General features: G+C 37.4%; 1 protein-coding gene across 1 annotated transcript in view; it reads left to right on the forward strand.

Moving 5' to 3' along the window:
- The window catches only part of LOC132557340 (GTP-binding protein Di-Ras2-like), a 70,182-nt gene extending 64,304 nt beyond the window's left edge, over positions 1-5,878 (forward strand). Inside the window, exon 2 of the mRNA XM_060221829.1 lies at positions 5,249-5,878. Coding sequence (XP_060077812.1) covers positions 5,249-5,878 — 630 coding nt within the window. The remainder of the gene's footprint in view (positions 1-5,248) is intronic.
- Positions 5,879-17,487: the final 11,609 nt, after the last annotated feature.

Genomic DNA, 17,487 nt, shown 5'->3' on the forward strand with positions numbered 1-17,487 from the left:
TATTCTGGAGAATGTTAGACGTAGTTTTGTTTGCATGTACCAGAAAATCTATTTACCTGATAGTATACGTGTAACTCACGAACTTAGATATCTACAGTAGATCTGATTTCGTGATTGGATATATGAAAATAGATGATTTCACAAAAATCACAGGATTAATTCGTTTAAGCATGGTGTAGTAAATTCAATAGCGTGTCTAGTGGACAAAAAAAACTTTGGTATTGAAGATTTTCTTTATTAAACTTAGGTATTCAAAGTATTTTACACGAAGTCAGAGTTTGAATTCAGTATATATTCGCTATACATGGTAGACACATTGAATGCTACAATGACAATGTTTTCGAGTTTTTCAAAGAACTTGCTAGTATTTGCCAAAACGTGTACATTTCATACAAGAAATTACCCATGATACTAGGGTTATGTGGAATAAACAGTTGTCTTATTTGTATAACAGACATGTGTTCATACTAATGTTATCAAAACATAAATAAAGATCAGCTTGTAAATTGAGAACCTCTAATATTAAATGTCCAGTACCACACGGTTGTACGGAAACTGTAGACTGACAGTGGTATCATGGAGACCGTGGTACACCGTCAATGATTGGTACCACACAGTTGTCCGGAGACTGTAGACTGATAGTGGTATCATGGAGACCGTTGTACACCGCCAATGTCCAGTACCACACATTTGTACAGAGACTGTAGACTGACAGTGGTATCATGGAGACCGTGGTGCACCGTCAATGTCCAGTACCACACGGTTGTCCGGAGACTGTAGACTGACAGTGGTATCATGGAGACCGTGGTACACCGCCAATGACTGGTACCACACAGTTGTCCGGAGACTGTAGACTGACAGTGGTATCATGGAGACCGTGGTACACCGTCAATGACTGGTACCACACAGATGTACAGAGACTGTAGACTGACAGTGGTATCATGGAGACCGTGGCACACCGTCAATGACTGGTACCACACAGTTGTCCGGAGACTGTAGACTGATAGTGGTATCATGGAGACCGTTGTACACCGCCAATGTCCAGTACCACACGGTTGTACGGAGACTGTAGACTGATAGTGGTATCATGGAGACCGTGGTATACCGTCAATGACTGGTACCACACAGTTGTACAGAGACTGAAGACTGACAGTGGTATCATGGAGACCGTGGTACACCGCCAATGACTGGTACCACACAGTTGTCCGGAGACTGTAGACTGACAGTGGTATCATGGAGACCGTGGTACACCGTCAATGACTGGTACCACACAGATGTACAGAGACTGTAGACTGACAGTGGTATCATGGAGACCGTGGTACACCGTCAATGTCTAGTACCACACAGTTGTCCGGAGACTGTAGACTGACAGTGGTATCATGGAGACCGTGGTACACCGTCAATGTCCAGTACCACACAGTTGTACAGAGACTGTAGACTGACAGTGGTATCATGGAGACCGTGGTATACCGTCAGTGTCCAGTACCACACAGTTGTCCGGAGACTGTAGACTGACAGTGGTATCATGGAGACCGTGGTACACCGCCAATGACTGGTACCACACAGTTGTCCGGAGACTGTAGACTGACAGTGGAATCATGGAGACCGTGGTACACCGTCAATGACTGGTACGACACAGTTGTATGAAGACTGTGAGCTGATAATCAATTATTACTTCATTCATGTTTCGCCCCCATTAAGTTCCAAGGGCGGGTCGTTCTCTCAGTCAATTCACTGTCAATTGTCTATAAATACACAGATTTTACATCAATATCGACTACAGCGTCATTTAGCTTGATACTGTCGGTGTGAGCAGACCTCTGTATATCGGTGATAGCTGCTGACATGACATGTTGCCTTGTTATCGGGACTAAGGAAATTCTCATTAATGATGACACCAATATTTCGGTGTGGTGGTAAATGTTGAAATATTGATCCTTTGTGAATGATATCAATGTTGTTTGATAAGTATCATTATTGAGGATAGTTTATGTGGACGTCTAAAGGAATACAAACTGATAAAGGGAATTGTTGATTGTCAGTTCTTTATACAAACACTGATATATGACGTGTTTATGTCAACAAGGAATTAAAACACGAACGGATTCGATTGTTGTGTGGAACAACTGAATGCCTGTATAAATGTGTTCCACCGGCCAATAGTTTGGGTGCGGTGTTTGAGGACTAGGAGAAGACTATTGAACAGGTTGGACGAGAACGCCAGTGTATTTAGGTGTGATACCGATATTTTGGAAGCATTGGAGGGTTGATGGAAACAGTTCGGGCTGGGAGACGTTTCAAGCGAGATTAACCAGGACAGATGGTAATGGGACAGTTTTCTGGGTGATATTTTGAGACCCCTGGTAATTGGTCATTTTTCTGGGTGATATTTTTAGACTCCTGGTAATGGAACAGTTTTCTGGGTGATATTTAAGACCCCTGGTAATGGAACAGTTTTCTGGGTGATATTTTGAGACTACTGATAATGGGACAATTTTCTAGGTGATATTTGTTGACTCCTGGTAATGGGACAGTTTTCTGGGTGATATTTTGAGACTACTGGTAATGGGACAGTTTTTAGGTGATAATTTTAGACTCCTGGTAATGGGTCAGTTTTCTGAAGATATTTATAGACCCCTGGTAATGGAACAGTTTTCTGGGTGATATTTTGAGACTACTGATAATGGGACAATTTTCTAGGTGATATTTGTTGACTCCTGGTAATGGGACAGTTTTCTGGGTGATATTTTGAGACTACTGGTAATGGGACAGTTTTTAGGTGATAATTTTAGACTCCTGGTAATGGGTCAGTTTTCTGAAGATATTTATAGACCCCTGGTAATGGAACAGTTTTCTGGGTGATATTTTGAGACTACTGATAATGGGACAATTTTCTAGGTGATATTTGTTGACTCCTGGTAATGGGACATTTTTCTAGGTGATAATTTTAGAGGCCTGATAATGGGTCATTTGCATTGCACTGTAGGTACATATCTATTTAAGAAAGACAATCCAGTTCATTTCAGAGCGCGGGCCACCACATGCATGGTTTGAAATTATATATGAATGAGGTCCCTATAGTGTTTCTGTGTTATGGCTATTGATCCCGGTGTAGGCAGAGATCTATGACTGAAGGCTATATTTAATAGCCTGTACATAACTTGTAGATCAAATTCTCTATTGTCTTGTTCAATTATTGGTCGATTTAATAATCCACAGATTGGCGATCACTTTCAAACGATTTTTTTGTCAAGATTTGATTTTATGTTTATCTTACTACTAGTGGTATATCTTACTACTAGTGGGATATATCTTACTACTCGTGGGATATATCTTACTACTAGTGGTATATATCTTACTACTAGTGGTATATATCTTACTACTAGTGGGATATATCTTACTACTAGTGGTATATATCTTACTACTAGCGGGATATATCTTACTACTAGTGGGATATATCTTACTACTAGCGGGATATATCTTACTACTAGTGGGATATATCTTACTACTGGTGGTATATATCTTACTACTAGTGGTATATATCTTACTACTAGTGGGATATATCTTACTACTGGTGGTATATATCTTACTACTAGTGGTATATATCTTACTACTAGTGGGATATATCTTACTACTAGTGGGATATATCTTACTACTAGTGGGATACATCTTACTACTAGTGGGATATATCTTACTACTAGTGGTATATATCTTACTACTAGTGGGATATATCTTACTACTAGTGGGATATATCTTACTACTAGTGTGATATATCTTACTACTAGTGGGATATATCTTACTACTAGTGGGATATATCTTACTACTAGTGGTATATATCTTACTACTAGTGGGATATATCTTACTACTAGTGGGATATATCTTACTACTAGCGGGATATATCTTACTACTAGTGGTATATATCTTACTACTAGCGGGATATATCTTACTACTAGTGGTATATATCTTACTACTAGCGGGATATATCTTACTACTAGTGTGATATATCTTACTACTAGTGTGATATATCTTACTACTAGTGGTATATATCTTACTACTAGTGGGATATATCTTATACTACTAGTGGGATATATCTTACACTACTAGTGGGATATATCTTACTACTAGTGGTATATATCTTACTACTAGCGGGATATATCTTACTACTAGTGGGATATATCTTACTACTAGCGGGATATATCTTACTACTAGTGGGATGTATCTTACTACTAGCGGGATATATCTTACTACTAGTGGGATATATCTTACTACTAGTGGTATATATCTTACTACTAGCGGGATATATCTTACTACTAGCGGGATATATCTTACTACTAGCGGGATATATATTACTACTAGTGGTATATATCTTACTACTAGCGGGATATATCTTACTACTAGTGGGATATATCTTACTACTGGTGGTATATATCTTACTACTAGTGGTAGTGGTATATATCTACTAGCGGGATGTATCTTACTACTAGTGGTGGGATATATCTTACTACTAGTGGTATATATCTTACTACTAGCGGGATATATCTTACTACTAGTGGTATATATCTTACTACTAGTGGGATATATCTTACACTACTAGCGGGATATATCTTATACTAGTGGTGGGATATATCTTACTACTAGTGGTATATATCTTACTACTAGTGGGATATATCTTACTACTAGTGGTATATATCTTACTACTGGTGGGATAAATTTTACTTCTAGTGGGATATATCTTACTACTAGTGGGATTTATCTTACTACTAGCGGGGTATATCTTACTACTAATTGGATATACCCAACGCCATCGTAAATCGATACGGCTGTTGTTAAATATTGATGATAGTTCGTGTCGAAATGGAACAAATTAATCATTACACATGTTTGATGAAATGGTGGATATTAATAAGACAAAATGATTTTTTTATGTTTATCGTTAGTTTCAAGGCTAAACGTAACACAGGCTGTCACAATCTTTGGTACTATCGGTTTCTGCCAATCCTATCTTTCTGATTGGTGGAAATATCTTACAGATTATCAGTGGCCCCTAGCGGCAGTCGTAAACTGTTAACATTTAAGCCATCTGACAAAACAATGCAGTACATTCGTGTTCTCGTTAATGCCAAGAATAGCCGAATGTCCTTGGCACAATTAAAACAAAGACAAAAAAGGTATTTATACTATTTCCTGCTTTTGTAAATGTCTTTATGATTCTAGTTCCATTCATCCCTGCTACTTTCTGTCTTTCCAGGTTCCTAAAGATCGTTCCGTCCGCTTGCGTGTTATGCCTGAACAGAGCAATGACTACCGCGTGGTAGTGTTTGGGGCTGGAGGCGTGGGCAAGAGTTCCCTCGTGTTGCGCTTCGTGAGGGGCACGTTCAGGGAGAGTTACATTCCCACAATAGAGGACACATATAGACAGGTGATAAGCTGCAACAAACAGGTGTGTACCTTACAGATCACAGACACCACCGGAAGTCACCAGTTTCCCGCCATGCAACGATTATCGATTTCAAAAGGACACGCCTTCATATTAGTGTATTCTATTACAAGTCGGCAATCTCTCGAGGAGCTTAAACCAATATTCGATGAAATTGCGGAAATCAAAAGTGAAATGGAAAGTATACCAACAATGTTAGTGGGAAATAAATGTGATGAAACGAACCGTGAGGTCCCACAAAGAGAAGGGTCGGAATTAGCAAAGCGGTGGAATTGTGCTTTCTTAGAGACTTCAGCCAAGACGAATCACAATGTGAAGGAGTTGTTTCAAGAACTGTTACAACTAGAAAAAAGAAGAACTATGAGTTTACAATTAGAAACAAAGAAAACAAAATCACAGAAACGCAAGGAAAAGTTGAAAGGCAAATGTACCGTGATGTAAACACGCCGTGGGCAAGAATACATACATGTAGCATTACGTCCATAGCCTTACTGTACGTACCTAAGGGAATGTACCCACAGAAACCACCTCTACAGGAAGTGACGTCACATGCAGGAAACAATGGAGAAATTTTGTGGTTCGATATGATCTAGTGTAATTAGATTCATTCTATCTAATTGACTGAACGTATCTTTGGCATAATATGTCATACCGTGTGTCTGTATGTCCGTGTGTGTGTTGGATGTCTGCTTAAAAAGTGACACGTTTCATTCTCAGTGTCAGGGAATGTTATTCATACTCATTTTTAATGTTGTAGATACATTTCTAGTTGAGTAGAGATGTTTTGGGGTTGTGATATCGACCTGGCGAAGTATGTAAAGCTAGATCACAGTATCCAGCAGTGTAGAAAGATGTGATTGACCAATCTCTATCTGTCAGTTGGATCAGCAGGCTGTCACTCGAGCTCTCTCTCATTATCTTCTAATTACTCACCAGGTGTCGCTTTCTGATCCTCAGAAAGCGCCCTCTGACGTACTGAATATAGGGATGATTGCTTAAATTTGTAAATTATATTTAGAAATATTTGGTTAAAACGATGCAGTATATTTGTTAATATAATCGTTGTTAGCGATGTTTATACTTAAACTGGTGTTTTGCATCTCAAAATCAAGGTATGAACAGCTCTTTTACACTTTTAAAAACTAGTTTATGTGTCTCTGTGATACTAGTAGTGATAGTAAGACACACGTGATTACACTACGGACGTGTAGGTATGTGTCTGTGATACCAGCAGTGCTAGTAAGACACGTAATTACACTAGGGACGTGTAGGTATGTGTCTGTGATACCAGCAGTGCTAGTAAGACACGTAATTACACTAGGGACGTGTAGGTATGTGTCTGTGATACCAGCAGTGCTAGTAAGACACGTAATTACACTAGGGACGTGTAGGTATGTGTCTGTGATACCAGCAGTGCTAGTAAGACACGTAATTACACTAGGGACGTGTAGGTATGTGTCTGTGATTCCGGTAAGCCTACTTAGACACGTAATTACACTAGGGACGTGTAGTTATGTGTCTGTGATTCCGGTAAGCCTAGTTAGACACGTAATTACACTAGGGACGTGTAGTTATGTGTCTGTGATACCAGCAGTGCTAGTAAGACACGTAATTACACTAGGGACGTGTAGGTATGTGTCTGTGATACCAGTAGTGCTAGTAAGACACGTAATTACACTAAGGACGTGTAGGTATGTGTCTGTGATACCAGTAGTGCTAGTAAGACACGTAATTACAATAGGGACGTGTAGGTATGTGTCTGTGATACCAGCAGTGCTAGTAAGACACATAATTACACTAGGGACGTGTAGGTATGTGTCTGTGATTCCGGTAAGCCTAGTTAGACACGTAATTACACTAGGGACGTGTAGTTATGTGTCTGTGATTCCGGTAAGCCTAGTTAGACACGTAATTACACTAGGGACGTGTAGTTATGTGTCTGTGATTCCGGTAAGCCTAGTTAGACACGTAATTACATTAGGGTGTAGTATGATTTCATTGTTGAGCTTCTGTAGGATACTGCAGTTTGTTTTAAAAATTCTAATCTTTCACGATCCCTATGCCTACGATATGACCTTGACTACACTACAGTAGGTATCCTAAAATAGTCCTTGTCTTGTTTCCTTTTTACAGCATTTGAAATAGATACCTTATTTGTCGTAGAATATTGAACACACTCTTATTTCTGCTGTGAAAATGACCCTGACTGTTTTGAGGACGTTCAAACCCCGTAAAAGAAACAAATTTTGTTTATGTGACCTCTAGTGTTGGTCATCTTGCTCTAACAAATTTAACATGGACTGTATGTTCTATGCACGCGACGTAAGATTTTTTTAAAGATAAACTTATTATGTATATATTAACAACACTGTTAATTTAGAAATTTCGATCGCAGCAAGTAAGATATAATATCATATTTTTTTATGCGTTGATTGGTTTGGTTCTTATTTTAATAGTGTTTCTATACGACGGTATCATTTACAACCGTAAGCAGATGTTACAAGTTACAACACCATCAAATTTATATATAGTTACGACCATTGGTCAGTAGAGTTACTCAAACACGTGATCTAAAGCTGATGTAAGGCCAGAGTTATCTCCCTTGCATCTCAAACTATTACGGGTGTAATGATTAATTACATCATTATTGATGAACAACTGATTATGTCATGATGATGTAATCAATCAAATGACGTCATTGTTTGTTACACCACTATTTAACTGGGAATGAGATGTTAATAGGTAATACTCTGTTATAGAACAAACAAACCATGAAACAAGAGAAATAGGAAGAAAGACGACGTACCGTGATAAATCAGTATTTTTTTTTTTCATTTTCTGGTAACTGTAACTCATTTAAGGGTATTTCGGTACTTTGTGTTAAATTTTCATAACGTGGGTATTATGACGTGTGAACATGACACGGTATACGCCGACGCGTAACAACTCATTATGATACAAGTTTGTTTCATGTCTATGTAATGTTTTCTCCTATCACCCAAGACAGCACTGGTCAGAGAATTTTTATTTTCATTTTTTTTTTTTTTACATTTTCTTCATATATTGTTATAATAAAGTTTCATTTTTTAAATATTCATCTTTTGTTGACAGAAATACAAAATGGATTTTCTGTTTTTTTTTTTTTTTTTTTTTAACTTTATTTGATATTTGCTTTTTTCATATTAGATGTGACACCAGAGATGTAACTGGTACCTGGTACATTTGTGTGACATTGTCGGTACAGCAGAGTGTTATTGTGATTTGTATAGCACGGGTATACTCTACATTAACTATGTGGTGATCTAGTTGTTATAGCGTCATACAATATATGTGTTAAACTTACTATTGCCCAACGGTTGTGATTACTTATTGGATCAACACTTTGATGTACATACACGTGTTCGTGGCAGCCTCCTAGAGGCACGTGCAATATATGTTCGGGCTCTGTTACTTGTTGAATATGACATTGTTAGTAACACAGTAATGGTACAAAATTGTGTCATCTATTCCAGTGAACTTTTTAAAGTTTTGTCACATCATGATCTACTTTCATGATTCAATGTATGCATTCAGCTACAACAGAATCTGTGGTTGGTCGATCTGATCACGTGACGGGTGATTTGAATGGCCGCCATTTATCTTTGATCTTTTTTTTTTTAATCACTGTTAATTTGTCGATAACACGTAAGAATATTCACTTGGTACTCGTTTATAGTGAGAACGAGTTTTTTTTAAAAAGGTGAGATATTTTGAACAGCAATAACGATTGTTATTTCTACCTCGTCGCTATGCATGAGAAAAAAACGGACCAGAAACACCTGTTTCGGCTAAGTTCATTCATGATCCATTCCTTGTAACAGAAACTACGGTTTATTCCGGAGAACTTTGAAGAGTTGAATTTTTTAAAAATCTGGTTCGATCAGTTTTTTTGAGTTTCTCATAAGAAAGTGTACTTCGGCTAACACATAAACTGAAAATTACTCCGAAAACCCAGAACATTTTTTATTGGGACGAAGCGACCCTGACTTTCCAGTGTTGTGATGGTTAGGCCGTAGTTAAATAGCTAGGCTGCTTTGGGAGCGGTTGATATATTCTGTTTCGCAATCGGGTCTAGTTAGGAAAATGTTCCGTGTCATTTTGTTGATAAATTTAGATACATGTATTTATACTGAAATTTAATGTCAGGTCTATTGATTTGTGGCATGCCGGGGCCATTTCCTGTTACAGTAACCCAGAATATCACTATGGAAACTGTCGTCCCGGGGGTCACACACTAGAAAGTTCGAACCTTCGGCGTTTGTTTCACAGTTTTCTGTCCACAGGGACAGATGGTAGAATTACATAGCAATGTTTTATACTGTATAAACACAAATAAAACATTTGGTAGATATAACCTGTGTTTTCATTGTTTGTTTCACAATCAAATTAAAAAAACAAAAAAAAGTCAGGTACCATTAGGAATTGAAATTGATCACTCAGTGTTACTGTTCAGGTTTATTGTTTATCTCAACATGGCCAAGAAGAATAAAGTTGGATATATTGATATAGTGCTGTCGATATATCCCAGTATGAAAAAGGAGCGTCACGGGGTTAGAAAAACCCTTGCTATAATTGAAATACTTATAACTTAATATATAACTTAAATACACGGAACGATGGAATACAACAAGACTACTGTCAGGTACTGAACAGGGTGAGGAAATCGACTTGTAAAGCAAAAAGGACACACGAAAAACTAATGAATCCAACGCCATTCTGGATTTATGCTCAGTCTGCAACCAAAATATTTTCTAAAGTATCGAACGAAAGTGGTGATGACCATGTTATCAAACGTAACTAAGAAAAACAGGTGAAGGAGAACTTGTTTTCACTGCTGTATTTACAAATTAACTAGAAACAACATTTCCATTGTAGACTGTACTATAGCTAATATGATGGGAAACGTTGAAATAAATCCGTATCCTTTCGTCAAATTTTGGAAAATTTTAAATTTCGAAATCTCCAGGCCCACATAATTAAGTTCCATAAAAAGCCAGCCATTGTCCGTTATATCCAATATTTTAACCGGTACCTGAGGATTGGAGACAAATAAATGTAACTGCGAATTTCAAGAAAGGACAGACAATTATTCACACAGAACAAACTATTCGGTAGAACACAAATTGATTCACCCATTGTATCACAACTAATACAAGTGATTGATGAGTAGATGGAAATCCTTGATGAGAGAAAATGCATTGATCAACTCTATTAAAACTTCATGAAGGCATTCGATAAGGTCCCAGATCACACACTCGTCTATAAAATGAGTATGTAAGGATTCCCGAGTCTAATTACCCGTTGGAGCAAGGCTTTTCTTCTAATGGAACAACCCGTATCTATCAATGGAGGTCGTCTGTTCGGTGGGAAGTAAGACGTGGTATCCTAATTGAGTTCATTTCATCCGAGGGACCAGTGAGCTATGCTATACCGCAGCGTCCGTCGTCCGTCAGTCGTCCGTCAATTTTTCCTAAACTTCATATCGCTACAAGTCATAGCCTACTGAGCGGATTTTATCCAAATTTGATCCGAAGCATCCTTGCGTGAAGAGCAATCAATTTTGTATCACAGTGGATCCTATGGCCAAAGGGGTCCTTAAGGGGAGTAAATTATTAAAAATCCTTGTTCTTCTATAGAAATGCCTGGATTATGTCCTAGTTTGGTATGAAGTATCCTTGGGTGAATTTTGTATACACTGCGATTTCTTTAAAATCCCCTTTCTTCTACTTATTAATGTCAGAATTCTCTAACAGTTTGGTCTGAGGCATTCTTTGGTAATGAGACTTTTGTGGATATGGTTTCGCTGACCGGTGCAGAGAGGTAGCAGCCGATATGTATATAGATCGTCAACTGATAAGTATAGGGAACCAGTTATGCTCCTCTCGTAGTTAGATATGTATGTCTGAACTAAAGCTATTTAACGCATCTGATAAATATAAATAAAACAAAAACCTACAAATCAACAATTACTTCCCAGGTAATAGGTTTCAGATAATGTTAATAGTTTTATGCAACTTTTGTTATTAGTAGTACTGAGCTGTCAGCAGAAAATTTTATACAAAACAAGTCTTATAGAATAAAAAAGTGTACCTGTTCTGTTTATAAGAAGAATTCAGTGTCATACATCTATTCTGTTTATGATATGATTGTGATAAAAACAACAACAAAGAAGATACCGATTTGTGGACATGTGAATAGAATCGTATTTCAAATAGTTTACTAAAAATAGTTGTACGGAGAACCTTGAAGAAGTACAAGAATAAGACCAGGTGCTCCGCAAGGATAAGCGTCTTCTGCTTCATCGCTGACATCCGTCACGTAAAACTTTGTTAATCTAATTAAGCAATGTAACGTTCTCAAATGATAACAATGTATACATAACAGAACCAACGAATATGGAACACTTTTAGCTTCATATCGCACAAAGAAATATATTTCTCATTGAGATCACTATGACGACAGTAAAACTTCCTATTTTTCGATCCTCTGTATCTCTCGAAGCATTGTGCTGTGAGTATATTTGCCAGATGTCGAAATCATGCGTGATAATCGTAAAAGTGCGAGCATCAGTCTTTGAATATCGAATAAACTACAAGCTGTAAACACCGCAGGTAAGGGAAATAAGGCTGATACTATCTAGAAAAGGATATTTCACAACAGGGAAATCGACATCGTCACGCTCACCATAACAGCTTGGTGGAAGTATATTTACTCATGTTGGTCTTGTAGTTGTCGTATCCAGTTCAACCGGGGTATATACAATATATAAAGACAAGACCTCGCCAATATATCTAAAATTGACATGGAAGAACTTGACAAGGTCTTTATGACCTTTTTAGATATTTGTGTTATAAATTCTACCTCGCATGAACAGTAAATCAGGTGAGCCAAAAGAGGTGTACGGTTTGTTCCTATCTTTGGATTTGTGTGATTTGTTAAAGTCTATGCAAGTGTAAGTTCCTTAACAGTACACCAACCCATTTCATTCAATGAGATAAGTAGATCTTATATAATAATAATAATGATAATATGTAATATGATATAATAATGATAACATGTAATATGATATAATAATGATAATATGTAATATGATATAATAATGATAATATGTAATATGATATAATAATGATAACATGTAATATGATATAATAATGATAATATGTAATATGATATAATAATGATAATATGTAATATGATATAATAATGATAATATATAATATGATATAATAATGATAATATGATATAATAAGATATAATAATATAATATATAATATGATATAATAATGATAATATGTAATATGATATAATAATATAATATATAATATATGATAATTATGAGTAAATGTGACGATATCTTCATATACAGAGGACAAGGACTGAATTGTCTTTAACTTGCGCCCGTATCGCTGACGAATTTAACTCCACAAGTTAAACACTAAGCGTGCGGTGAAGAACGATATTTGATATTTAACAGTATCGATAAGACATTGGTCAATATTTCAGATCCGTAACCACACGGATTAAGATAAGATATACCCCTGGGGCGCCTCCTGATCCATATATGTCGCCAGTAATTGGTACTTCCTGATTGGTCAGTCGAGTGAGCTGTGACGTTGCCGGAAGGGTCGTCTCCCAGAGACAGCAGCCAACCACAATCTTCTCTCTGATGACCTATACAGGATATAGCCTCGAAAATCTCGTTTCCCAGATTACACTTAAGTATAACGACAAAGTTAACCGTGGTGTTAGACATGTTGGTCTAGTGAACGGAACAAGCAGGTGTGTACGTACATTTCAATTAGCACCAGTAACTATAAGTGACCATGTTATTTTTTCATTAACCAGTTAACAAATGTCATGCAGTGTATAAAACAATGCATTGACACATAAATCATGGCGTATATCAAACATCACAACGCACACACTCTTAGATACTCCAGGGATTACGATCACTTTCGCTCTCTGCACCTCTGGAAGATGTCATGACAAAATTGAAGGCACAAACGAACTAATTTGTTTGGTTGCAGGAAAAAATAACTGACCAATCACAGGCTGATACGCTTTAATGTTCATGTACATCAAAATATCAAACTAATCATTTCGTCTTGTCCACAAGGTGTCGCACACGAAAACTACTATTTTGCTATGACATGTTCCAGGGGTGCAGAGAGCGAAAGTGATCGTAAACCCTGGAGTATCAGGGACGACACGCATTACGCTGCACTTTTAATATTGATTGATTGATTGATTGATTTATCAATCGATCGATATTAAAACAAGCCATGTTATTCCAATAACTCTGTACTCTGTATTGAACCCATCAGATGTGGATGATTGTTTAAACAAACACATTTTATTCTATTTAGCAAATGTGTTTACTTTACCAGCAATGTCCACAAGACAGATATGAGCTATGCGTTTTGGGATTCGATGAAGTTATTACTGGTAAACATTTCACTGCGTGGTTTTGATTTTTTGATACGGTTTGTTTGTAAATTATTTCTATAAATAAACATTGAGAATAGATACCGAATCTAAATTGCGTAGCATTTTAACAAAAAATAGTATGTAAAAAAAGTACAAAGAGAGAACAGACATGTGTTACGGAAGAGTAAGAGTCTTTTGTTTCAACAACGGTACAGGGCATGTAAATCTTGGTCAATGAAGTAGGTAGTTTCACGTTTCCAAATGAAAACATATCTAAATTCATATCGCACAATGATTCTGACTGTAATGTTAGCTATTATAAAATATAATTGCCCCGTCGACATCTCTCGAAACTCGATGTGTAGAGCTTGTCTGTCAGTTGTCAACATTTTCACATAAATCAACACCCTGAGATCGGCAATAACATTGTCACAATTGAGAAGATATTTTATTAGTTAATGCTGAATTTTGTCGGTTGTGTTTTTATCTCACATAAATACAAGTAGATATATTGATAGAATGTGACCTCTCTACACTAACACTGTATTTCTTATCATAGGCGGATCCAAAGGGGGACGCACCCGGCGCGCGCACCCTCTAAAATTTGCCAGGTGGCCATTATTTGCACGAACAATAAAAACCGCCATCATCACACCTCAGTGTAGAGGTCTAATATAACACTGCATGTCAAATCACCTACGAATTACACATCAATGACCATAATTAAACTTTAGGATGTTAAATATATTTATTATGGTTCTAAAAATCTTCAATTTTGAGGAAATAAACAGAATAAAAAAATAATATTCCACTTAGAGACGAAAACATATACTGACCTCTAACAGTTCGGTCACAGTTTCCACAAACAGTTCGGTCACAGTATCCACTAACAGTTCGGTCACAGTTTCCACGGTCACAGTTTCCACGTTCACAGTTTCCACTAACAGTTCGGTCACAGTTTCCACGGTCACAGTTTCCACAAACAATTCGGTCACAGTTTCCACAAACAATTCGGTCACAGTTTCCACAAACAATTCGGTCACAGTTTCCACTAACAGTTCGGTCACAGTTTCCACTAACAGTTCGGTCACAGTTTCCACGGTCACAGTTTCCACTAACACTTCGGTCACAGTTTCCACAAACAATTCGGTCACAGTTTCCACAAACAATTCGGTCACAGTTTCCACAAACAATTCGGTCACAGTTTCCACAAACAATTCGGTCACATTTTCCACTAACAGTTTGGTCACAGTTTCCACAGTCACAGTTTCCACTAACACTTCGGTCACAGTTTCCACTAACACTTCGGTCACAGTTTCCACTAACAATTCGGTCACAGTTTCCACAAACAATTCGGTCACAGTTTCCACAAACAATTCGGTCACAGTTTCCACAAACAATTCGGTCACAGTTTCCACTAACACTTCGATCACAGTTTCCACAAACAATTCGGTCACAGTTTCCACTAACACTTCGGTCACAGTTTCCACTAACAATTCGGTCACAGTTTCCACTAACAGTTCGGTCACAGTTTCCACTAACAATTCGGTCACAGTTTCCACAAACAATTCGGTCACAGTTTCCACAAACAATTCGGTCACAGTTTCCACTAACAGTTCGGTCACAGTTTCCACTAACAGTTCGGTCACAGTTTCCACTAACAGTTCGGTCACAGTTTCCACTAACAATTCGGTCACAGTTTCCACTAACAATTCGGTCACAGTTTCCACTAACACTTCGGTCACAGTTTCCACTAACAATTCGGTCACAGTTTCCACTAACAGTTCGGTCACAGTTTCCACTAACAGTTCGGTCACAGTTTCCACTAACAGTTCGGTCACAGTTTCCACGGTCACAGTTTCCACTAACACTTCGATCACAGTTTCCACAAACAATTCGGTCACAGTTTCCACTAACAATTCGGTCACAGTTTCCACTAACAGTTCGGTCACAGTTTCCACGGTCACAGTTTCCACTAACAGTTCGGTCACAGTTCGATCACAGTTTCCACTAACAGTTCGATCACAGTTTCCACAAACAATTCGGTCACAGTTTCCACAAACAATTCGGTCACAGTTTCCGCTAACAATTCGGTCACAGTTTCCGCTAACAGTTCGGTCACAGTTTCCACTAACAGTTCGGTCACAGTTCGGTCACAGTTTCCATCAGACTGTATGGATTCCGGTGTATTTCTCAGCACTTCAGTATACAGGATAATCATATACATCAACGTTGATTTGTTATTGTTTCAATATGATCCAATGAAACTTCAAACCAAACATAGGGATATAAGACCAAAAAATCATGTTTTTAAACGGTCCGCCAAATAAGACTAGAACATTATATATAACCTGCATAGAGCCGTGGGTGCATGTGTATCTACATAAAACGCAGTTTGTAGGCCTATAGTATTACAAAGATTGTACAAAAGACACACGCGTGAATAGCATCATTTAATAATTAAGACACAGCAGAATCAAACAATGAATTAAACTGCATCATACAGATGTTTCGTCCTCCTAGAACTCGTCAGCAACGCTAACGGTCTAAAAATTTAAAGCCTAGGAGGCGACTGAGGAAAAGTGATCGAAAGAAAAGTGGGAGGGCAACAGTCCTATAATTAGATAAATTTCGTAATTTTAAGAGATCGAATAATTTCAGAACAGCGTCAAGTACATACATTCTGAACCGTGCCTCTATTCGATTGAATTAAAGCGTGGCATACAGGTTACTGCAAACTTAAACTTGGACTTAAACTTAGAAATTGTTTAAGATGTCATTAGCAGGAGAACTTGTACTAATGTAGTCTCTGTAAATGTGAATGATTTTTTTTTATTTTCAGTTAAAGCAGGAGACAATCAACAAAATGTTGTCGGTGAAAATGTGCATTCTGCTTCAGTGTTACTGAAAATAAAAATAATCGAAGCAATGATAAAGAATTTAAAATTGTTTAAGTGATATTACGCGGTAACATCGTGTAAAACACGGATCTCCATCTTTTCTTAACTGTGTAATGTCAGTGCAGTACCTGCATTCAACACAATAAAATTCCAGGGGGAGGGGGGAGGGCGGAAGGAATTATCCTCATCGACCTAACCCACCAGAATCAGTTGTCAATGAACAAAGGGAAGTAACTCTTGGAAAATAGGAGGATACAGAGACTCGTGTAATGGAAGAGGGATAACTCTGTTATATCTATCGCTTAGTGAAACAGTCCAAAACAGGTGATATATACAATCTAACCTGCATTAAACGGCCACTGTTGGGAAATTATGAAAGTGGCCTTTATAGAGAGGTGGCCTCTTAATTGAGGTTCCTTATTTTCGAACCCAAGTTGCCGCAATTTGCACATTGACATTTGAATACAGTTTAATAATAAGATATAGAACATCATCTGTTATTATTTATTGTCTTATCAGCAAGTAATTTGAATACAGACCAATCTTTATTTTATGACACAACTATAAATACAAAAGAACAAAATTGAAAGGAAGGCATGTACAAATCTTTATGCAGCTATTGAAAAATTCTTAATCAAAAACCGTAATGTTCTACCTGTAATTTCGCTTGTGATTCAAGTCAAA

Source organism: Ylistrum balloti, unplaced genomic scaffold (assembly GCF_031769215.1).
Source record: "Ylistrum balloti isolate Yb309-2 unplaced genomic scaffold, AGI_CSIRO_Ybal_v1 Utg369652, whole genome shotgun sequence".
NCBI lineage: Eukaryota > Metazoa > Mollusca > Bivalvia > Pectinida > Pectinidae > Ylistrum > Ylistrum balloti.